Source organism: Hippocampus guttulatus, chromosome 1 (genome assembly GCF_054856545.1).
Source record: "Hippocampus guttulatus isolate MCC_2025c chromosome 1, RoL_Hgut_1.0, whole genome shotgun sequence".
Taxonomy (NCBI): domain Eukaryota; kingdom Metazoa; phylum Chordata; class Actinopteri; order Syngnathiformes; family Syngnathidae; genus Hippocampus; species Hippocampus guttulatus.
Window position 1 is genome coordinate 30,707,653 of NC_141261.1, and position 18,258 is coordinate 30,725,910.

At 43.7% G+C, this 18,258-nt stretch overlaps 2 protein-coding genes across 6 annotated transcripts in view; both read right to left on the minus strand.

Annotated features, from left to right (window-relative positions):
• Positions 1 to 2,040: 2,040 nt before the first annotated feature.
• On the minus strand, positions 2,041 to 6,844 carry LOC147211338 (uncharacterized). The gene is made up of 6 exons (XM_086126089.1): positions 6,459 to 6,844; positions 6,205 to 6,312; positions 5,985 to 6,112; positions 5,623 to 5,784; positions 4,710 to 4,936; positions 2,041 to 2,549 (listed from the first exon to the last, which is right to left on the minus strand). Exons 1-6 carry the CDS (start codon positions 6,535 to 6,537, stop codon positions 2,450 to 2,452), a joined length of 804 nt encoding a protein of 267 aa, XP_085982215.1. The 5' UTR covers positions 6,538 to 6,844; the 3' UTR covers positions 2,041 to 2,449.
• A 212-nt stretch (positions 6,845 to 7,056) lies between these two features.
• LOC147211339 (FERM and PDZ domain-containing protein 4-like) overlaps positions 7,057 to 18,258 on the minus strand; it is a 56,303-nt gene continuing 45,101 nt past the window's right edge. For all 5 annotated transcript variants that reach the window (XM_086126114.1, XM_086126100.1, XM_086126106.1 and 2 more), the window contains 9 exons: positions 17,625 to 17,756; positions 17,015 to 17,134; positions 16,580 to 16,716; positions 15,298 to 15,424; positions 13,037 to 13,126; positions 12,756 to 12,938; positions 12,507 to 12,645; positions 11,202 to 12,188; positions 7,057 to 11,118 (listed from right to left, as the gene is read on the minus strand). In XM_086126114.1, the coding sequence (XP_085982240.1) occupies positions 7,910 to 11,118; positions 11,202 to 12,188; positions 12,507 to 12,645; positions 12,756 to 12,938; positions 13,037 to 13,126; positions 15,298 to 15,424; positions 16,580 to 16,716; positions 17,015 to 17,134; positions 17,625 to 17,756 (5,124 nt within the window). In that variant the 3' untranslated portion in view covers positions 7,057 to 7,909. The remainder of the gene's footprint in view (positions 11,119 to 11,201; positions 12,189 to 12,506; positions 12,646 to 12,755; positions 12,939 to 13,036; positions 13,127 to 15,297; positions 15,425 to 16,579; positions 16,717 to 17,014; positions 17,135 to 17,624; positions 17,757 to 18,258) is intronic.

Genomic DNA, 18,258 nt, shown 5'->3' on the forward strand with positions numbered 1-18,258 from the left:
CTTGTGTGCTGACTGCCTGTGATAGTGAGACTCTAGAAACAGCCACAAAAGCATGTATTATTTAAAAAAATACATGATAGCTTTCTTCGTCGCTTTGGTACATTTCTCTGATCAGAAATGAGATTTGCAATATATTAAGTGCACTTCTCAAAATAATTCATACAAATAGCAAAACATCATAGTTCCCGGACAAAATCAATTTTCTTTTTTAAAATCCTTAGCACATCACTCAAAAGTAAATATTTGTGTCATGGCACGGAACATGTCAGTGCCACTCGAATGGCAAGTCTTTGGGTCATTATGAGTCAGTCAAATTGTTTAGTCATGTTATAACAGTGGACTCTTAGAGACATGTTCTGATGTAAACTGTAGGTTAAGTTTTGATGACAAATTCAGTATTCTGAATTGAAAGTTACAACTTTGGAAGATTGACTGTAAAACGTTGGGCAAGATTCACATTTTTGCTGTTTCCACTGTATGCGGCTCGGTGGTTGACTAGTTCGCACGTTGGCTTCACAGTACAGGCGTCATGGGATTCCAAGTCCTGGCCTTCCTGTGTGGAGTTTGCATGTTCTTCCTGTGCCTGTGTGGGTTTTCTCTGGGTACTACAGTTTCCCCCACATTCCAAACATATGCATGGCAGGTTAATAGAACACTCTAAATCAGGGGTGGCAAACTCATTTTTGTAGTGGGCAACATTGTAATTCCAGTTTCCCTCAGTGGGCCATTATGACTATGTGAATGTTGTGAGACCGTTTAAATGTTTGATCACCTCCACATATTACATATACAGTGCTCAACAAATTGGTGGATAACTAGTTTTGAAATCAAAAGTCAAGAATAGTGGTTAGTTCAGCCATGGCTTCCATTAATGTAATGGAATGAGATAATTTAATAATGATATCTCGATGTAATGATGGATTAAACATGGCAATTTTAAATTTTGGTTCAGACTTTAGCAAGCATCATGGAAAAGTTGACATGCTTGATTTGCTCTCGCGGGACAGCTCTGGCCCCTGGGCCTTGAGTTTGACACCAGTGCTCTAAATTTTCCCTCGGTATGACCGTGAGCGTGAATGGTTGTTTGTCTATGTGCACCCTGCGATTGGCTGGCAGCCAGTTCAGGTTGTACTATGCTCCAGCACGATAGGCTCCGGCATGCCCGCAACCCTCGTGATGAATGGATTTGTAAATTGATTGAAATGATGATATAAAGAAACACAACAGTGCAATATGACACCATATTGCAAGGGTCTCAAACTCCGGTCCTCGATGGTGATGATCAGCTCATCAGCAAGATTGCAGAGGCCTGGTAACGGCCCTGATCGTTTGAATCAGGTGTGTTGAAGCAGGGAGAAATGGAAAACAAGCAGCAAAGCGGCCCTCGAGGACCAGCGTTTGAGACCCCTGCCATATAGCGATAAACCGAAAAATAAACAAATTGATTTGTGAACTGACACTGTTGCATGAGTGAATTTAGTTTTGAAATGTGGTGCTGATTTTCAGAAATGAGGACACAATGTCAACATGTAACATAAAAATGGTGGTTGTCAGTCAGCATATTGTGTCTCATCTGCTCCCCCTGCAAAAACAAAACAAAAAAACCCAGCAGCTATTACCTCACGGACAATTCAACTAATTGCTGAGACCTTAAAGCAATAGTCAGCCACGCAATACTATGCCGTCTTTGTACCTCAGAGGTGCTTGACTGTAAACATTCAAGTAATATGCCATGAAAACATCACTTAAAATATTGCTCACTTTTCCGGTAACATCACTGCATGTTTGATGTTTCTAACCAAACAATCTGTGTCCAAATCGGTGAAGAATGGACGAGTTGTGATGAATTTATTGAGGCCAAATGGCTACCTGGATACAAGTGAAAGGAAGAGATGGCCAGGGACTCCCTGTTAAAGATTAGAGCTAAGTCTGCATGACAAACCAAGGCTCTCTCTAGTGGCTATTTATCTTGATTACAGTTTTGTGGAAAGGTTCATTTTAGTACTCCTACATACACTTGAAGTGATAAGTGAAACAGACTTTGCAGTAGAAAATTATTTTATTTAAATACTCTTATTTTTCAAGTTTTCAGGTTGAATAGCAACAGTGCAAACAGTAACAAAACAAATGTACCTAATCAAGACAAACATGTCGATTTACACAAAAATGATTCCACTGCATTTCTAACATGGTCAATGCAATGTCATAAAAGCATGCAAATGTTACATTACATTGCCCCAAGCGATGCAGCAAAAAGAAAATGGGAAAGCTATTGAATCAGGAATGTCAGCGTAGTTTTCACTCTTTAACAACTGCCCAAATATTTAACAGTGATGTTGTATTGTTGTAAACTATACTCCATCTACATTTGGCAACAAAATCATTTTCGGCCAGGAGAAAAAGGGGGAAAAAAAAGAAAAATCGCTGAGGCATTCAGCCAGTCTTCAAGTCATTTTAAATCCATGGAATTGTCGTCACATCCCACAATCCTCTGCAGCTCATGAATACAAGGTACAATTGACTGGCTGTGCAGTTGAGCCATCTTCATCCTGACAACACAAGAGTGAGCAATCAGTGTAAAGCAAGACAAAGCAGCAAAATGCATCATTTCAAAGCTATGACTGAAACATATTTATGAAGAATATGAATAAATTAACCCTCAGCTGTCACGACATATTTGGAGCTCAGAGTTTGAAGTTGGAAACTTATTTAGGACAAGGGATATTCAACATATTTTGGGCTCAATATAAGCAGACTACCATCGCAGTTTGCAGTGAATCTACTCATTTTGCACCTTAATCAAATACATTACAATGCAAAATTGTGACTAGGTGCTTATTTGGGAAAAATGCAGAGCTGGCAAATATGACAGAAATTGCTGAACGCTGACTCGTTACACCCATAATAACATTGTGACTGTTCAGAATATGCGTTCAAACAAAAAAAACAACAACAACACAGCAGACGCTATCAAGGACATGTGAATACTTTATTCTTTAAACATATAATAGCACTCTTCTTAGTTTGTAAAGTGTAGGCAGGGATTAAATTTAGATTTTATATGCACATGTGTAAATGGTTTAAAAATTCCTTTCTTTATAAATCTCGTTTAATCTTAGTGCATTACAATATTTTTCAACACCAATGACTTATAGCAGAGTATGGTATAATTTTAATGGTCCGGCCCACTTGACATCTACCGAGGCCGTATGTGGCCCACAATGTGAAATGAGTTTGACACCCCTGATATACATCATCGCCCCCACACAGTTATCTTCTAATCGGGAATATACTCAACTGTCTATATCTGCCCCCCACCCCCTGCAAAAAAAGTAAAAAGGCTGATGACCACTGATTTAGGTGCCGTAAGCATTTATCACTTGAGAGTTGATTTTTATGTTCGTTATTAGAGTGGTCCAGTTCACATGGTCTGTGCATGGGCAGTCACGTAACGGTGCCAGCAGACCAGAAAGCAGTGCGAGAAACTTATTCTGTAGCCTTTATTCACTTCCCGCAGCTGTGTGCATCACCGTCAAAATAAACAGTGACAAAGGCTCCACGTACACTTTGTGCGCAAGTACACTTTGTTACCAATAGGTGGGAGCACTACTTTTTGAACCAGAATGTGTTATTCAAGTGTTTTATGTAATGGGACAACATAAAAGTTATCACACCGTTTGCTAAATCGGCAGCAATTCACAAATGGTCGTGGATTGCGGTACGCTTTGTCTTTCAGAATAAGGGCAAAATAGAGACGACTCAGGAATTTGCTAAGCAGTGAATTGAGGCAAGAGACTGATCCAAATTTTTTTTTTGCAGAACCTTAAAATACTGCTCGAGTCTGGACAGAGCTGCTCACGTTAATATGATTCTGTATATTATTGAAAACTACATCTTATAACACTAAAAGATAGACCGCTGTAAAAGCCTCCTGTGGTCATTGCTTGTCCACAGGACAAGCATTCATTCGCGCTCATGATACAATACTACAAATATTTTTTTGGGATAAAACTGCATCTTCGTTGTCCATCTCAACAAAAAGCGATCACAAACACAGAATTATGAGCAATGTTTAATAGAAATGGGACCTACCTGTACATAAAAAAGTATTAAGATACAGTATATAATAGTTCAGCTCATGAAAACGGGGAGAAAAAACAAAAGCATTGCCGTGCTATTTTTGTACAGTTAATAGTGATGGATGGACTTTCGGGCTGGTCTCAAAAGCTGATGTCTAGCAAGTACAAGTGGACATAATTACATCACGATCGATCGATCGATATGAAATTTGCCTGGCATTAGAACAACAGCACCGTCATACACGAGTAATTCATTGGACAACAAAAATCTTTTTTTTAAGAAATAGCCGTCTCAAATGTTAAGTTGTTTCTTATGTGAAATTTGAGGGTAATTTCATCGAGATTTTAAAACTTTTTTTTTTAGTTTTCTTAGTATGCCGCGGAGAGTTTAATTGAAGGTCAATACTTTGACCTTCATACTCAACACCACACTTTGGATTGGCATCTTGTTCCTGTGTTTTTATTCACTTGATTTTTATTTCTCTCATATGAAATGTTTTTACTGTGTTTGTATTTTTTTACCCGTACTCATTTTTAAGTGATCTGTACAGCACTTTGAATAAAAGCGCTCTGATGAAATTATTCAAAAAAAGTGAAACCTCTTGGCTACGCTGGTGGCTCAGGTATTACCTTCTTAGCAGCTCATGTCCTCGACTTGGTGTCGGGCAGTGTTGTTGGAGTGCAGTGAGGCTGTGCGCTGCCATAACGCTGTAGCACTGCTCTCGCAGAGCGTTGTGGCTTGCTATGTCCCATTGTGGCAGTTCGCTGGTATACTGCCACGCCAAGAGGGTGTGCTCCATCACAGCATCCCACTCTTTGTTCTGCAGAAGAACTTGGCCCCACTGCTGGCATGTAACCTGGGTGTGAGGCATGAAAAGTTTTCGAATGATGGTAAATGAGTGTTTTGCCAACACTATATTTTATCCAAAGCGCTTCGCAAAGCCTCTTTCTTGAAAACATATTAAGGTCCACAATATGTCGTGGCCTTCTATTTTTTTTTAAATTTTTGGTGTGTTGGGGTTAATCATAACACGTGTGCGCGAGCTCTCCTCTGTTTTGTTGATCGGTGACCCTTGTTCAGAACTTAGCCGACAAATTAGTGCAGGGGAGAATAACTCAATTAGCAGCTAGTTTCAGGTGGGCCACCACCTGCAAAGATTTACCAACACTGTTCAAAAGGACTCGGCTGCTTTCAGTTAATGGCCAATTAGTGCTTATCAGTTTTTTTCGCTGACTTTATGAGACAGCCACGTGCTTTGCATTCCTCCATGATAGCTTTTTCATCGACCACAATCCTGTGCTCGCAGGTATTGCCTGCGGCAGCCAACAGCGATCCAAGCTGGCCTTTCAAGAACGCTACGTCACGGCTCCGCTTCTGGCAGGCCAAGAAGGAGCAAGGATGTCTGCGCGCTTAGCTGCCAGGGCCTCTCTGACAGAAAGGACCTGCAAGCTATAATGCAATGGAACCAAAATGGGTTTGTATGCAATGTTTCTTGATATTTTTTTCTGACCACCACGATGCAAACAAATGGGTCTTACTTACTTTGAACGCCACTAGGTGGGGGTATGCCTTTCTGTAGCAGTGAGCATCCCTGTTGGAGCCAAAGCGGGAATATGGAATGGACCTGTACACATTGGCCTTCTTGAGTTGTAAATCCTCTTGAAGATACCTCAGGCCTGAGGTCAGGCGTTTGCGTTCTTGGCTCTGTGGTATAATGAAATACATTTCGGTGAAATTATATTCATTCAATTATAACCATGACAAGCTTTTTGAGAAACACCCAAGACAATACAATAAATCCTGATTTATATAGCGCTTTCACAACAGCTGCAGCTGTAACAAAGCCTTTAACAAAACGGTTAACATAAACCATGATGAAAAGCCAGAGATAAACTAAAACAAACCTGCTCAACCAAGATGAGGGACCTGATAAGCTGGACGAGCTGGTGTTCTGACATCGGTGCGTAACTTTCGTCCATCTTTTTACACGGCTTCACGTTCCCACGCCATTCGCCATCAGTCGAAAAATCCACTAGATGATAATTGATGGTATTAGCCGGACATACAGTACTGTACAAACGTTGCACCTCACATCAGGTTAAATGAATAACTGTTGACACTTACGTGACTGCGTCGGCCTGGCGTTGGACGTGGACATGATTTTGGCCCTTGGAATTGGCGACGGAGGCGAACGCGAATTTAAGATGTCGAGGTAGGACCTCCTCATCCGAGCTGTGGCAAATTGACAAGAATTGGAGAGCAGACACAGTGACATATTCCTAAAAGGCGAGCACAAAAGTTCGTAGCATGCTTACAATGTGGGGTTTGAGAAACTTCTCCGTCCAGTTAAAGTGAAAGTGATTCCACCTCTGACCTACCTTCAATTTTGGGCTGTGGAGTGGGTATTTCTTCCAAGGCACGTCGTGGTTGACAAGTAGCAGCCACCGCCGCCGCCATGGTGGGACAACTTTAGAGAGGAGTAGCTGCTGCTGCTAGCAAGTGATGCCACCTGAGCACAACTTAAAAACCCACGGGGCGCCCACCGAGCACTCAGTGGTCCAGCATATCGTCAACTCGATCTGTTCAGTTTCAGCGTCGCTTTCGAGTTCGTCGACGCGTACTGTAAAGCGCAACTCTATAGAAAAGAAAACCCGGACTCCCGTCGAAATGTGACTTTAAAATAAACTTGTGTGCTCTCTCAAGACAATACTGTTTAAGCGCCACACGTGATGACGCGCGGGCGCGGTTTGCTGTTTACCGGCATCTGATTGGTGCCGCCGGCTGCACGCGCTGAAATGGCGCCCTATGAAAAGGAAGTGGCTTCCGCTCCACCCTTGGTTGAATGGGGAGGGGCGATAACAAAAAATAATAGGCTTACGATCGCCACTCATATTACCACTCCTATTAAATCGCATCCAACAGTAGGTTAGCTTAAACATTTTACAATATAGTCTGATGTAAACACACACGCACACAAACATTTTAAATGTTTTGGTTTTAATAGGATTGTGAATGACTCCCCCCGCCCCACCCCAAAAAATATTCACTATTTTGTCATCAGACATCACTGCAATAGATACAAAGTGTTGAGTTAAACTTTCAAGCACAAAGGTGATCCCAAAACAGATGCACAGAAAGGTAAAAATAAATTTCATATAGTTAAAACAACCTTAAAGCATACATGGCCCAAAATAAATTGGATACATTTTTGCAGTATATAATATAATTTAAAAAAAGTGATGAAATATCAGGCAGTCTTAAATTTGGTGAAATTGTAGCATCACTCTCTAACATCTCATATCCTTGCTCTCAGACTGCAAGAGTATAAGAAAATTGTCTGTTCACTTTCACAAATACAACCTTGAAATTAGTACATTAAATGTAGATATCCATTACATTTTCTTGCATTTGTGGAGTTTCAATATCATATGCATCAGTGGCAAAACTGTACTGAATGAACTGACTGGAATTGCTACTGCAAAACAAGATTGGATCAGACAAAAGTACAGTATATTCATATATTTGTGTGTGTGTGTATATATATATATACTGTATATATATATAATGCACAAGTAAAGGGAGTTCTACTAGGTATACATGTATACATACAGTATATCATATAAATATGGCTTTGTTATTATACATTGACATAAAAATCAAGTTAAGTGAGGACTGCTTTTTAACGTTTTTTTTTCAGTTAGTTATGTTTGTTGTAATGGCTAAAAACATACAACTCCTGCAGTAGCCTTAAAAAGAACCAGGGGATTAAAAACAGACTTCTGCTGACTGCATAGGCCACACATGGACCGTAAAAGGAGGAAAGGAAACTCTATTTGCTAAGCAGCGTTTTAAGAGAGCGTGTGAGTGCATTAGCGATGGCTGACATGGTACTAGAATGTCTCACCAAGGCCTTGACACTGTGCTCCCCTGGTGCTCCCACAGTTGCAGCCTCAGCTGCTTTGAGTAAACAGATATAGTTCATAACGACCTCATCTACTTTTGCAACAACCTCTCTCTGTTGGTGTGAGGCTGAGGTACTGAGTCCCTTTACGAGACACATGCAAGCTTCGCAGAGACAACACAGCACTTGGAAACTGCACGTTACAGCTAGCAACATCTCTTCAGGACTGCTGTGCGCCTGCGCCATCCGCCTACATGCCCGGCCTAATTCTTTGGACTCCACTGAGAGGAGTTGCTTGGAATGAGACACTTCCTGCATTGGCATTTGGACACCTCGATCACAGCGACCTATGCTGGACCTCACCAGCGCAATGAGCTCACTGGCATCACGCCGGACATCCGTGAACCCGGAAGGGAAACTGTACATGCGGTCCTTGAGGGCGTTGACTCGGGCCAGGCGGTCGCTAAAGCTCATGTTGTTAAGGACCTCACCGTACAACTGCTCTCCAGCTGCATCCACGGCCGAGCCACAGGGGAAGATGGCTAAGGATGCAGTGCAGTCGTTATCAAGGTTACTCCCGCCACGGCTTCGTCTTGGTGTGTCCCACTCACTGTCATCGTCTTCTCCCTCACTTTTACGTTTAAAGAAACAGTAGCTGAAAGGTCCATTGCACCTCCAAGGATTGGTGTCCAGTTTTTGAGAGCTCTTCATTTGTTTATTGTCTTTCTGTAAAGGAAATGCCACAGAAGCCCTTCTGCTGTCGACCCTGGTGCCCGAAGACCAACACGTGGTGTGGGATGACACTGAGCCATGGGAGTAACTCTTGGAGAGTCTCTTTCTTGTTGGCCTTCTTTGGACTTTGGTTTCTCCTTGCTGGGGCACCAGTGGTGACAAGCGCTGCTGGCTCTGGCTTCTGCTGGGCTTTTCAAACAGAACCTCTACACTACCAGAGCTATTGGTGACATTACTGGAACTGCGTTTTAGTTCCCGGCCTCTTTGCGAGTAATTATTGAGGGGATCCAATTGTGATGGGATTGAGCTGACAGCATGAATGTGGTTCTCATTTGGCCGTGACAGGGTTGAATGGATGGCATCCTGTGTGCATCTAGAGTCGCTGGAAGCACTGTTGCTTTGTGCTGGAATTACTGCAAGAGGAGGGGCAGACCGTGGATGAAGTGGTGGGGATGGAGATGAAATGTCAGCCATGGTACTTGTCGATGCCTGTCTGGTGAAAGCTGAAGGCCCCCTTCCGAGCGACAATTTGTTGAGGTCTGCTCGATGACCACTTAAACAAGAGGCAGAGGGTTGAAGGACTGCGTGCCTTTCTCTCGGGTCTGATCTGCACCATTCATCTGTGTCACCACTTGGTTGGCTTTGTGACCGAGGTGGAGGCCTACCAGTGGTTCCCCCACCCTCATGGCTAATGTAGCCATCTTTTTTATACAGTGACAGGAACTGATCGGGGTCCATTCCGCTCCTCTCAAGCTCACTTTGCAGTCCAGAAAAGGAGCTTCTTCTCTCTGCATTTGCCTGCTTCACATCTAACCTACCATTAGGGCCCTGAGTATAGATGTCAGGGCTTCCTTTAAGTTTGGCAGGAAGTGTGGCAGAGTGGTAGGACTTTTGATCGCTATTCATCAGCTGCAGTGCATTTGGGTTTACCACGTTCGAGCGAACCAATGGGGATAATTTGGAGGATGGCATACATTGGCATCGAGGCATTGTGCCGCCTCGGTTCTTCACCATTTCGACGAGCTGAGGGTTGCTTGTGATGTAGCGACGAGTGTCTTTTTTCACACCGCCCCCCATGCCTGCGCTGTGTAACTTTCCACCTTGGTGCATTTGGCTTACAGTTAGGTAGTTGATCAATTGTCTGTATGCGTCACTGCCTTCTTTTTGGGATGGCCCCTTAAAACAGGGCTTTTTGCTTGTTATTGTCTCTTTGTGTTTAGAGGGTGTGGCTGAGGAGGGGCGGCCAGGGTCAGCACCACCAGGAGTGTGAATGTTGGGCAGCATTTTTCGAACAAGGACAGGGTCAGCATGAGGGTGAAAATCCTTTGCTTGGGGGCTCTGTCCAGGTTTAAGTTCTTCATAGTTTAAGACCCTGAGTAATGATGAGGAAGAACTTGAGATTGGGTGCCTTTGTAGGCGTTGGTGTTTCGACTCGATTGCCCCTGGACCAAGCGGCGAGTCGGTCGGTGTGGCACAGACACTGCTGTTTGCACTGCCACCAGCATCCAGTGATGAGCACAGAGAGCCCTGTAGAGAACTGTGGGTTTCACCTTGTAAGTTTGAAATCCTTTTCGCAAGATGGTACTCACACAAACGTGCGACACTTTGTTGTCTTGAAATGGGCTGATGGTCATTCTGTACATCCGATGCTTGTTCTAAACACACCAGTCTGTTGTTTTTATTTGGGGACAGTAACGATGCTACAACTAGATGTTCATCTTGCTCGACAGCTCTGCTATCTGTAGGGCACTCCCCGAGTGTAGCCACACCTAAATGGCTATCAGATGAAGAGGAAGCAGGATGGGAAATTTGTTGATTGTCACTGGGGTGGCTGTGTGGATCATGGTCCTGAGCATGTGACTCTTCATCCAGAAGCAAGTTGTGTCTTCTTTGGCTTCTGCCTCGATCACAGAATGAAGTACGCTGATTATTATCGAGATGAATGGTTCCATGACTCCCACGTCGGTACCCTTCCCTTGTGCTAAACGTGTTATACTTCCCGCTTGAGTCCAGAGACTTTTTGTGATGCTTGCCTCCTGGCGTTGTGGAACTTGGCCGCTGAAGAGTTGAAGAGAGGTTTGTCTCTCTCAGGAAGTCCGGCTGTAATGATGCTCCTGCGTCCAAATGCGGGCTCCGTCTTGGAGGGACGGCAGGTGGTCGAAGGTGCTGCGGACTACGGGACTTCTTTAGGGTATTTCCTTCAGTGCTGGGTGAAACAGGAAACGCTGTTTTCTCCTCAAGTAAAGGCTGGTACCCCTCCCTCGTAGCCACCAGGAAGCGCATGTGGCTCTCACTGAGTCGATGACAAGCGGCCAGCTCAGAGAGTTCTGTCATTTCTGAGGAGTTTGTCTCATTTCCGGAGTCCGAGGAAGACTGTGGGCTGAAGCCTCGAGATGTGTAAACACCTACAAAATAAGTTGAGAGCGAGGATTTTACACAGGTGGCACATAAAGAACTGATTGACGATTCTGAATATAAATCAACAGACCTGGATTGTTCCTGCTGGGTGGTGGACGAGGTAGTGGAGGCCTCTGTTCAGAGACAGACAATGCTTCAATTGCATGCAAAGCGTTTACGACCGTGTTCTCCAGCTGCCTCTTTTCTTCTGCTCGTCCCTCTTCTTGAGTAGGTACCGCATCAATTAATGAGACTGGAATATCATCGTTGTCGTGTGGGCTCAGAAGCTTTCCCTCAGGCACCACGTCCTCATCTGAACTGTCACGAAAGCCTGGTGGCGGGGCTGCAATTGCAAGGTTGAGCGTCTGCAGCAGCGAGTCGTCCTCATCGTCATCAACCGCGTCATCCCCCTCAGGTGGAGGCAGCGATGTGAGGTCGATGATGTCATCAGTAGATCCAGAAAGCATGAGAAAAGAAGCTTTGCCCGCTGCAGTGGCCACTCCTTCGCCAGCTTCTGTGTCACCCATTGGTGTTCCTCCAGCGGAGTCTTCTTCACAAGAAGCCTCGTCCTCATCCTCTCCATCGTCTGTTGTATCACGATAAAACAGATCTCTTAACAGTGGCTCCTCACTCCCTTCCCCACTTATTATGTTGCTATAGACATGTGTCAGATCACTGAAATGAAATGACCCCCTGTCCTGTGCCCCAAAGTCAGCATTGTGCGAGTAGGTTGGTCTGCGCTCAGCTACCTCAGGACTCTCCTGTAGCCGTTCATAGACTAACTCTCGAGTCTTGCTCAAAGGTGGGTCTGCTCCAAAAATAAATGACACTTTGGCACTCCGAGGTGAGTCTTGAGGTTTGTGTCTGGTCGAGGGGGGAAGAGGAGGTGGCACCGGACTCTGGATCAGAAGATCTCTGTCAGGGTTCTGGGATTGATGGAAGAAGGGATAGAAGTTGTTTTCTCTCTGCCCATTGTCTGCGTATTGAGAGTCCCTGTAGAGGTCCGGCTGGCTCTGTGATAGCCCCTCGCTGTCCCCAAAAGATGTGCTGTATGGCCACTCAAGGACATGATCCTGACCTATAGATGAAAGTTTCACGATTCATGTGATTCTGAAGCAGTGCCTCTAGCTCATGACAATCATTTGAATATTTTAAGGAAGTAGTACTATAGTGTAGAAATTTGATTTTAAGTTTACATTGGAGGACACACAAAAAGGATGTAGTGAAAAAAATATGACACATTGCTTCATAAAGTAATAAAACGATTAGCTATGAATATAATCTATACCACTGGAAGCTCAATCTAGTATTTGTCTTTTTTTTATCAGACAAGTGGCACTTAAAATTTTATGAAAATTATGACGAGTGTATGTTTTGCTTTGCAATCAAGACTTACTGTTATCATCCCCCCCAGAGTTGCTGCAGTGGACCATATTGAAGATAGATCTCCTTGAGTCCACAAGGAGGCGATAGTAGCCTGCTGTCAGACAGGCCAGGTTCATTGCGTCACTTGACTCCATGATGAGGGTGATGGGCTTTTACAGGGCAAAATTGGAGAAACAAGGAGAGAAGAGGCAAAACCGAAACCAATGATTAAAACCACACGACTTGCACAGAAGTCTGTTTTTAGGTTGACACTGCTCACCCGGACATCCAGAACATGCAGCTCCAACCGGACATTGTTTTGATCCTCGGTGAGGATTTCAATTCGATTTACGTGGCTGAAGTCAGCCAAGAGGGCCACTAGGTTGGTCCTTGCATTGATGACATGACTGATACCATAACGAGGACCCACCAACAACGTCACCTCGGTTTGTTTCTCACCTTGCTGCAAAAAGTTGAGTGGAAGTAAATTCAAATGCCCAAACTGTTTTCGTGAAAAAATACAAATTCAATCTTAAAATAATCCCAAACGGATAGATTTACCAAAAGTATTGATTCAAACTCTCTTCCGCCATAAAGTTGAAGCTCACTGAGGTACCTTAGATAATGCACCTTGGCCTGCAAAGCAGTCAGCTGGAAAGAAAATAAATGTTTATCACCACAAACTCAGATGCATCATATTCTTATACCGTGTGGTAAAACACTTTCCTTTTGCATGATACATTGTCAAGGGATTTAAAAAGTACTTCTCTGTAAAGCGTTTGCCTCGGCAAACATTGAAATCATATCCACGAATGTAAAGTGTTCATCTTATAATTTGCACTTTTTCTACAAATCTTTTCCACCACTGTGAATGACTTCATAAAATTGCACAGGCATGGGAGACTCAATGGGAGACATTTTACAGAGTAGCGCACAGAGCATAACGCACACGCACATTATAGTCGTGACTGCATGTGGCTTCTGCAGTTACACAGAGAGACACATTTGATGACAGGCTAAAATTCTCAAAGATGCTGGCTGAATAGACTACATTATTAAGACACCACATGCTGCCTATTATCATCTGGCCCTTTATCTATTTATTTTCCACCACGCATCCTATTCGCAGTGATAGGGATGCAGAAGCCATACCTGGCTGAATTAGGATGGGGGGTGGCTATCACCAGACAGAGAGCGACATACAACCATTCACTCTTACTCTCGCAACTCAATTTGTTATATACCTGTATCTGTTTTGGGGTCGTATGAGGAAGCCATAGTACTGAGAGAGAGCCCACAGAAGAACTGAAACATGATGTAAACTCTATACAGAAAGGAGACCTACACAATCTGATTTGGCTCAAAACCAAGGCCCAACAAAGATTCAAACCCTGGACCATTTTGATTAGGTATCAGTGTTAACCATTAACTGAATATGCACCCTAGTCGCTGATGGTGGAGTGTTCCACTCGCCTGACTTGTCTGGGGGCAGCATGGGATCGGTTCCCATTCAGTGATGGTGTGAATGTGGGTGTGTATGGTTGTTGTATGTATCTGCGACTGACTGTATGTATCTGTATGTATCCTGCGACTGACTGACGACCAGTTCAGAGGGTAGTCCGCCTTTCGGGCCAAAGTCAGCTGTGATAGGCTTCTGCAACTCCCGCAATCACCTTCAGGATCAGCGATGTTGAAAATGAATGAATGAATGTGCTGCCCACGCCTGTTAGTCAGTGTTGACATACTCTGGATTTGACCTGGCCAAACTAGAAATTCACATTTGTGCTTTTTAACACTGGACCAAAAGCTGCCCCTGTGGTTAAAGTTGCTGACAGGGATTGGGACATATTTTGTTGTACTGGTTACAGACACCGTTCCACGACCGTTATGACATTGAACCGATACGGTTCATTGATTTGTCTTTTGTTTTTCCATTGTTATTTTAATAACACTTGGGATGCTTTTTGGTACGTGCAGATTTATTTTTTAATTGCTGAATTGAAGGGCGGCACGGTGTGCGACTGGTTAGCACTTCCGCCTCACAGTGCAGATGTGCAGGTTTTGATTCCGGCCTTCCTATGTGGAGTTTGCATGTTCTCCCTGTGCCTGCGTGGGTTTTCTCCTGGTACTCCGGTTTCCTCCCACATTTTAAAAACATGCATGGCGGGTTCATGGAACAGTCTAAATTGTTCCTAGGTGTGCGTGGGAGCGCGAATGGTTGTTTGTCTAAGTATGCCCTGCGAATAGTTCAGGGTGTCCAGCGCCTACTGCCCAAAGACAACTGGAACAGGCTCTAGCACGCCTGCGACCCTCGTGAGTATAAGCAAATTACAAAATGGATGGATGGATGCTGAATTTAAAGTTCCTTTTCCAGCAGACGGGGACACATTTATTGAAACAATCTTGGATCCCGTGCTTTTGTGTCCATCAGTTAAAATGTTCACATTCACCCAAAATAAATAAATAAATACCAAAATAATAATAATAATAATAATATGATCGAAATCTCCCCATAGTTTGTACACACCATTCAAAATTTTGGAGGAAGTAGCTAACACGCCTTCTGAGAGAAAGAGCACCTGTTATGAAGTCACACGCAGATAAAATATAGCTGTGGAGCGTGCTTGCTCAAGCTACGTGCATTAGCATTTTAGGTGGAGCACAACAAAGTGAGTTCATTCGGCATAGGTTGGAACCTTTTCAAGGGTGAGTGGAGAAGCAGGTCTATTTTTGGCCACTGCGTCAGAAAACAATACAGTGAGTTTATGTGAGTGTGTCAGAAGTTTGCTAACAAGGGCAAAGAAATAAAGAGCGCCTGTTACTTTTTTCCCAGGAGGCACGAGGTTCTGGTTGGTTTTGAGGATGTGTGTCAGAGCTTTTTTGATGTTTTTCTCCTTCGTGCTGGTCAGCACAGCAGGAGGCAGGAACAGCGACAGGCCCCACTCCTTTCTGTTGAGGGGAGATAGACTTGAACCACAAAGCATCCTTGGAGCAAGCGACTTCTACTGGACTCAATAAGACGCCATGCACTAATGCAAGGTGAGGCATAAATACCCTGCTGAAAAATACAGCCTGGTCCAGCATAGGTGCAAGCCAGTGTAAGCAGCATCTGCTGTTTTTGTTGTGTTTTCGGGCTGGTCTTGCTCTGCTGTTGGCAACTCGTGGCATCAGCAAGACATGCTGGTCTTCCTGGGCGGCTATGGCTCACTTGGCAGAGCGGGTATCCCAGTGACCAAAGATTTGTTTGTTGTCGATTTGTGTTATTCATGTACTGTTTGTTACTTTATGATTGATCTTTACTCCAGCATTTTGTATGTAGCAATTGTTGTTTCAATAAAATTGAGCTGAGCTACCTATGAGAGCTTTGACCTCCTCAGACTGGCTCTTTTTGACTGCCTTTTGCGCCCAGCCGCCTCTGCCTCATTTCCTTGACTATATATTGCAATACATTGTGACAGTTATTGTATGTGCAATGACATAATTTCCTCCCTAGATCATAGCACATACTAAGTGTCTAATTAGATTACTCTGATTCCATGCCCAATAATGCTAAGAACTCCTCCAGGCCCTATGAATAGATATACGGGGATTGCTATGATTTGCTGTGGCGCGTTATTCAGCATTATAGTCCTCTATTAATTCTGTCCTTTGTCTCTCCCTATTTTCTGTTGCTGTTTCACAAACCAATAGAGACAGATGGCTGCCTTACACGGAGACTTGGTTATGTTTACCATTTCTTCTTTCGACAGGATTTTCTCCGCTGTTCTACCTTTGGCAAAGAGCTTCTTCATGTTAGGTTCTCTTGCCTCTCCATCGGGAAAACGCCTTGATATTATTTATAGTGTGCATTGCATGCTTATTTATGAAAGTTAATTTCAGTTCAACTCTTGCTTTGATATTGTAACAATGTATCAGCAGCGCACAATGTCTGAGGAAATGACATGCTCTGGTTAACCAATTTGACTCTCAGAAGAATCCTGCTTGTAGGAATAGATGATCTGGCACGCGAAAACGTTTTTTGTTTTTTTTTTACCCTCGCTTTTTGGAAATGAATAGCTACATGTTATGTTAGTAATCACAGCACACACAATCACACACACTTACTGGATATATTTTAGAGAGACCTTCTGGCTTTGCTTGGTTGTCAAGGTGAGAATGTACATTTGCAGCGCTGCCAGGCGCAGCACTGCGTCATACTTGAGCTCTGAGCCGAATCGCTCCAGCACCACATCATTGCAACTCTGCAAGAGGAGAAGGAAGCAGAGTGTATTCAGATGTCTTACAAGGAAAGGTCCACTCAACTAATTACCAGCTGTACTCTACAGGGAAGGAATGTGTACATTAATTACAGCAATTTAGTGGGGAAACAATATTGGACCTTCACTCCATTCTCGTCTGCTTATTTACTAAAAGGCATTCATGAAACTTGACACATAATGCCCCTTTTAAAGAAGATGGCCAAACAAATCTTACTTAAGGCGCATTATGGGTTAATATTACATTCCTATAAGGATGAAGAATGATGGCAAAATCTCTCACCTGCACATAGAGGTATTCGAATGCCACAGCATCTCTCCGCAGCAGCTCCACTGGGTCGCGGGGCATAAAGCTGACTCGAAAGAAACACTTCATCTTATCACAACCAGGCTTGCGAGTCACCTAAAGAGTGAATGAGAAGGGCGAAGGGGCACAGTGGGGTGGGGGAGCAGTTGGGTGGGGGTTGTTGTAGGTCAGTTGGGGTGGAAAGACGAGGCGGAATGAGATTAATGTGACGGCAGAGACTGAGCAAAAGCTGCATTGAGTATTAGACGAGGAATTGGTGAGGAAAAAGACTTTTCAGGAAGGTGATTTTCAAGCACTCCTCAAATAAGGCCAAATGTGGTGACTGCGCCCACTTGAAGTGAAAATCTTCTCCTGAAACCAAGCAATCCAACCTGATGAACCAGGCTACACTGGGGCACAGTCATTCTTGAACAAAATGTCAGCTGTTGCCACCTCTGCTGATAAATGGCACTTGAGTTTAAATGCAGCTTCAAATACTGCACTAAATCAGCCTTAAATGTGCAGAGAGAGAGAGAGAGAGAGAGAGAGAGAGAGAGAGAGAGAGCATTAGGGGGAAACGGTCAGTGAGTCAAGCAGGATATTTGACCTGAGCAAGCATCTCTTGTTCATGCAGCAAAAGCAGTCGGTTTCCGGAGCCTTCTGTCCTCTCCTCCAACATGAGGGAGAAATGTTCGATGCATTTGATGGAGAGTTTCTCTTGCAGGGTCAAGATCACATCCTGTAGTAAACGCACATGGAGAAGTCGTGTTTTCTGTGAGGGTGCAATGCAACATGCACAATCGCATACAACAAACAATTATTGGCTCATTGCAGCGGTCTGAAACCTTTTTAGACCACGGACCACATTCTCACAAAGAAATTTTTTGATGGATAATTTGCTACCAAGATCACCATGCTTTTTACCATGAGTCTTGGTACAAATCCCTGTTTTGACTGCCTTTGAGTCCTCGCATAACAAACCATAGCGAGACCTGCGGCCCAAATCTGTATCGAACACAAGATCTCTGTTGCAGTTGGATGTTTCATGCTTCAGAAATCTTGCATTGAAGAGATTCCAACACACTGGGAATTCCTGTCTTTGTACATACATGTCAGTCTATGTGCATCATATAAGACTTATAGGATTTAATAACTTGAGGATTTGGGAGAGTACTGTTTAGATCTCACAGTTTACCACCAAACAAAAAAAAAATGTTCAGAAATATTCACCAAAATCATTA

What these genes read in the sequence shown, in the direction of transcription:
- LOC147211338 (XM_086126089.1), bottom strand. Translation starts at nt 6,537, where the DNA reads ATGGCGGCGGCGGTGGCTGCTACTTGTCAACCACGACGTGCCTTGGAA. An exon ending in CGCCAGGCCGACGCAGTCAC is followed by an intron (nt 6,113 to 6,204) that starts GTAAGTGTCAAC and finishes ATTATCATCTAG; the next exon opens with TGGATTTTTCGACTGATGGC. An exon ending in CCCTCATCTTGGTTGAGCAG is followed by an intron (nt 5,785 to 5,984) that starts GTTTGTTTTAGT and finishes ATTATACCACAG; the next exon opens with AGCCAAGAACGCAAACGCCT.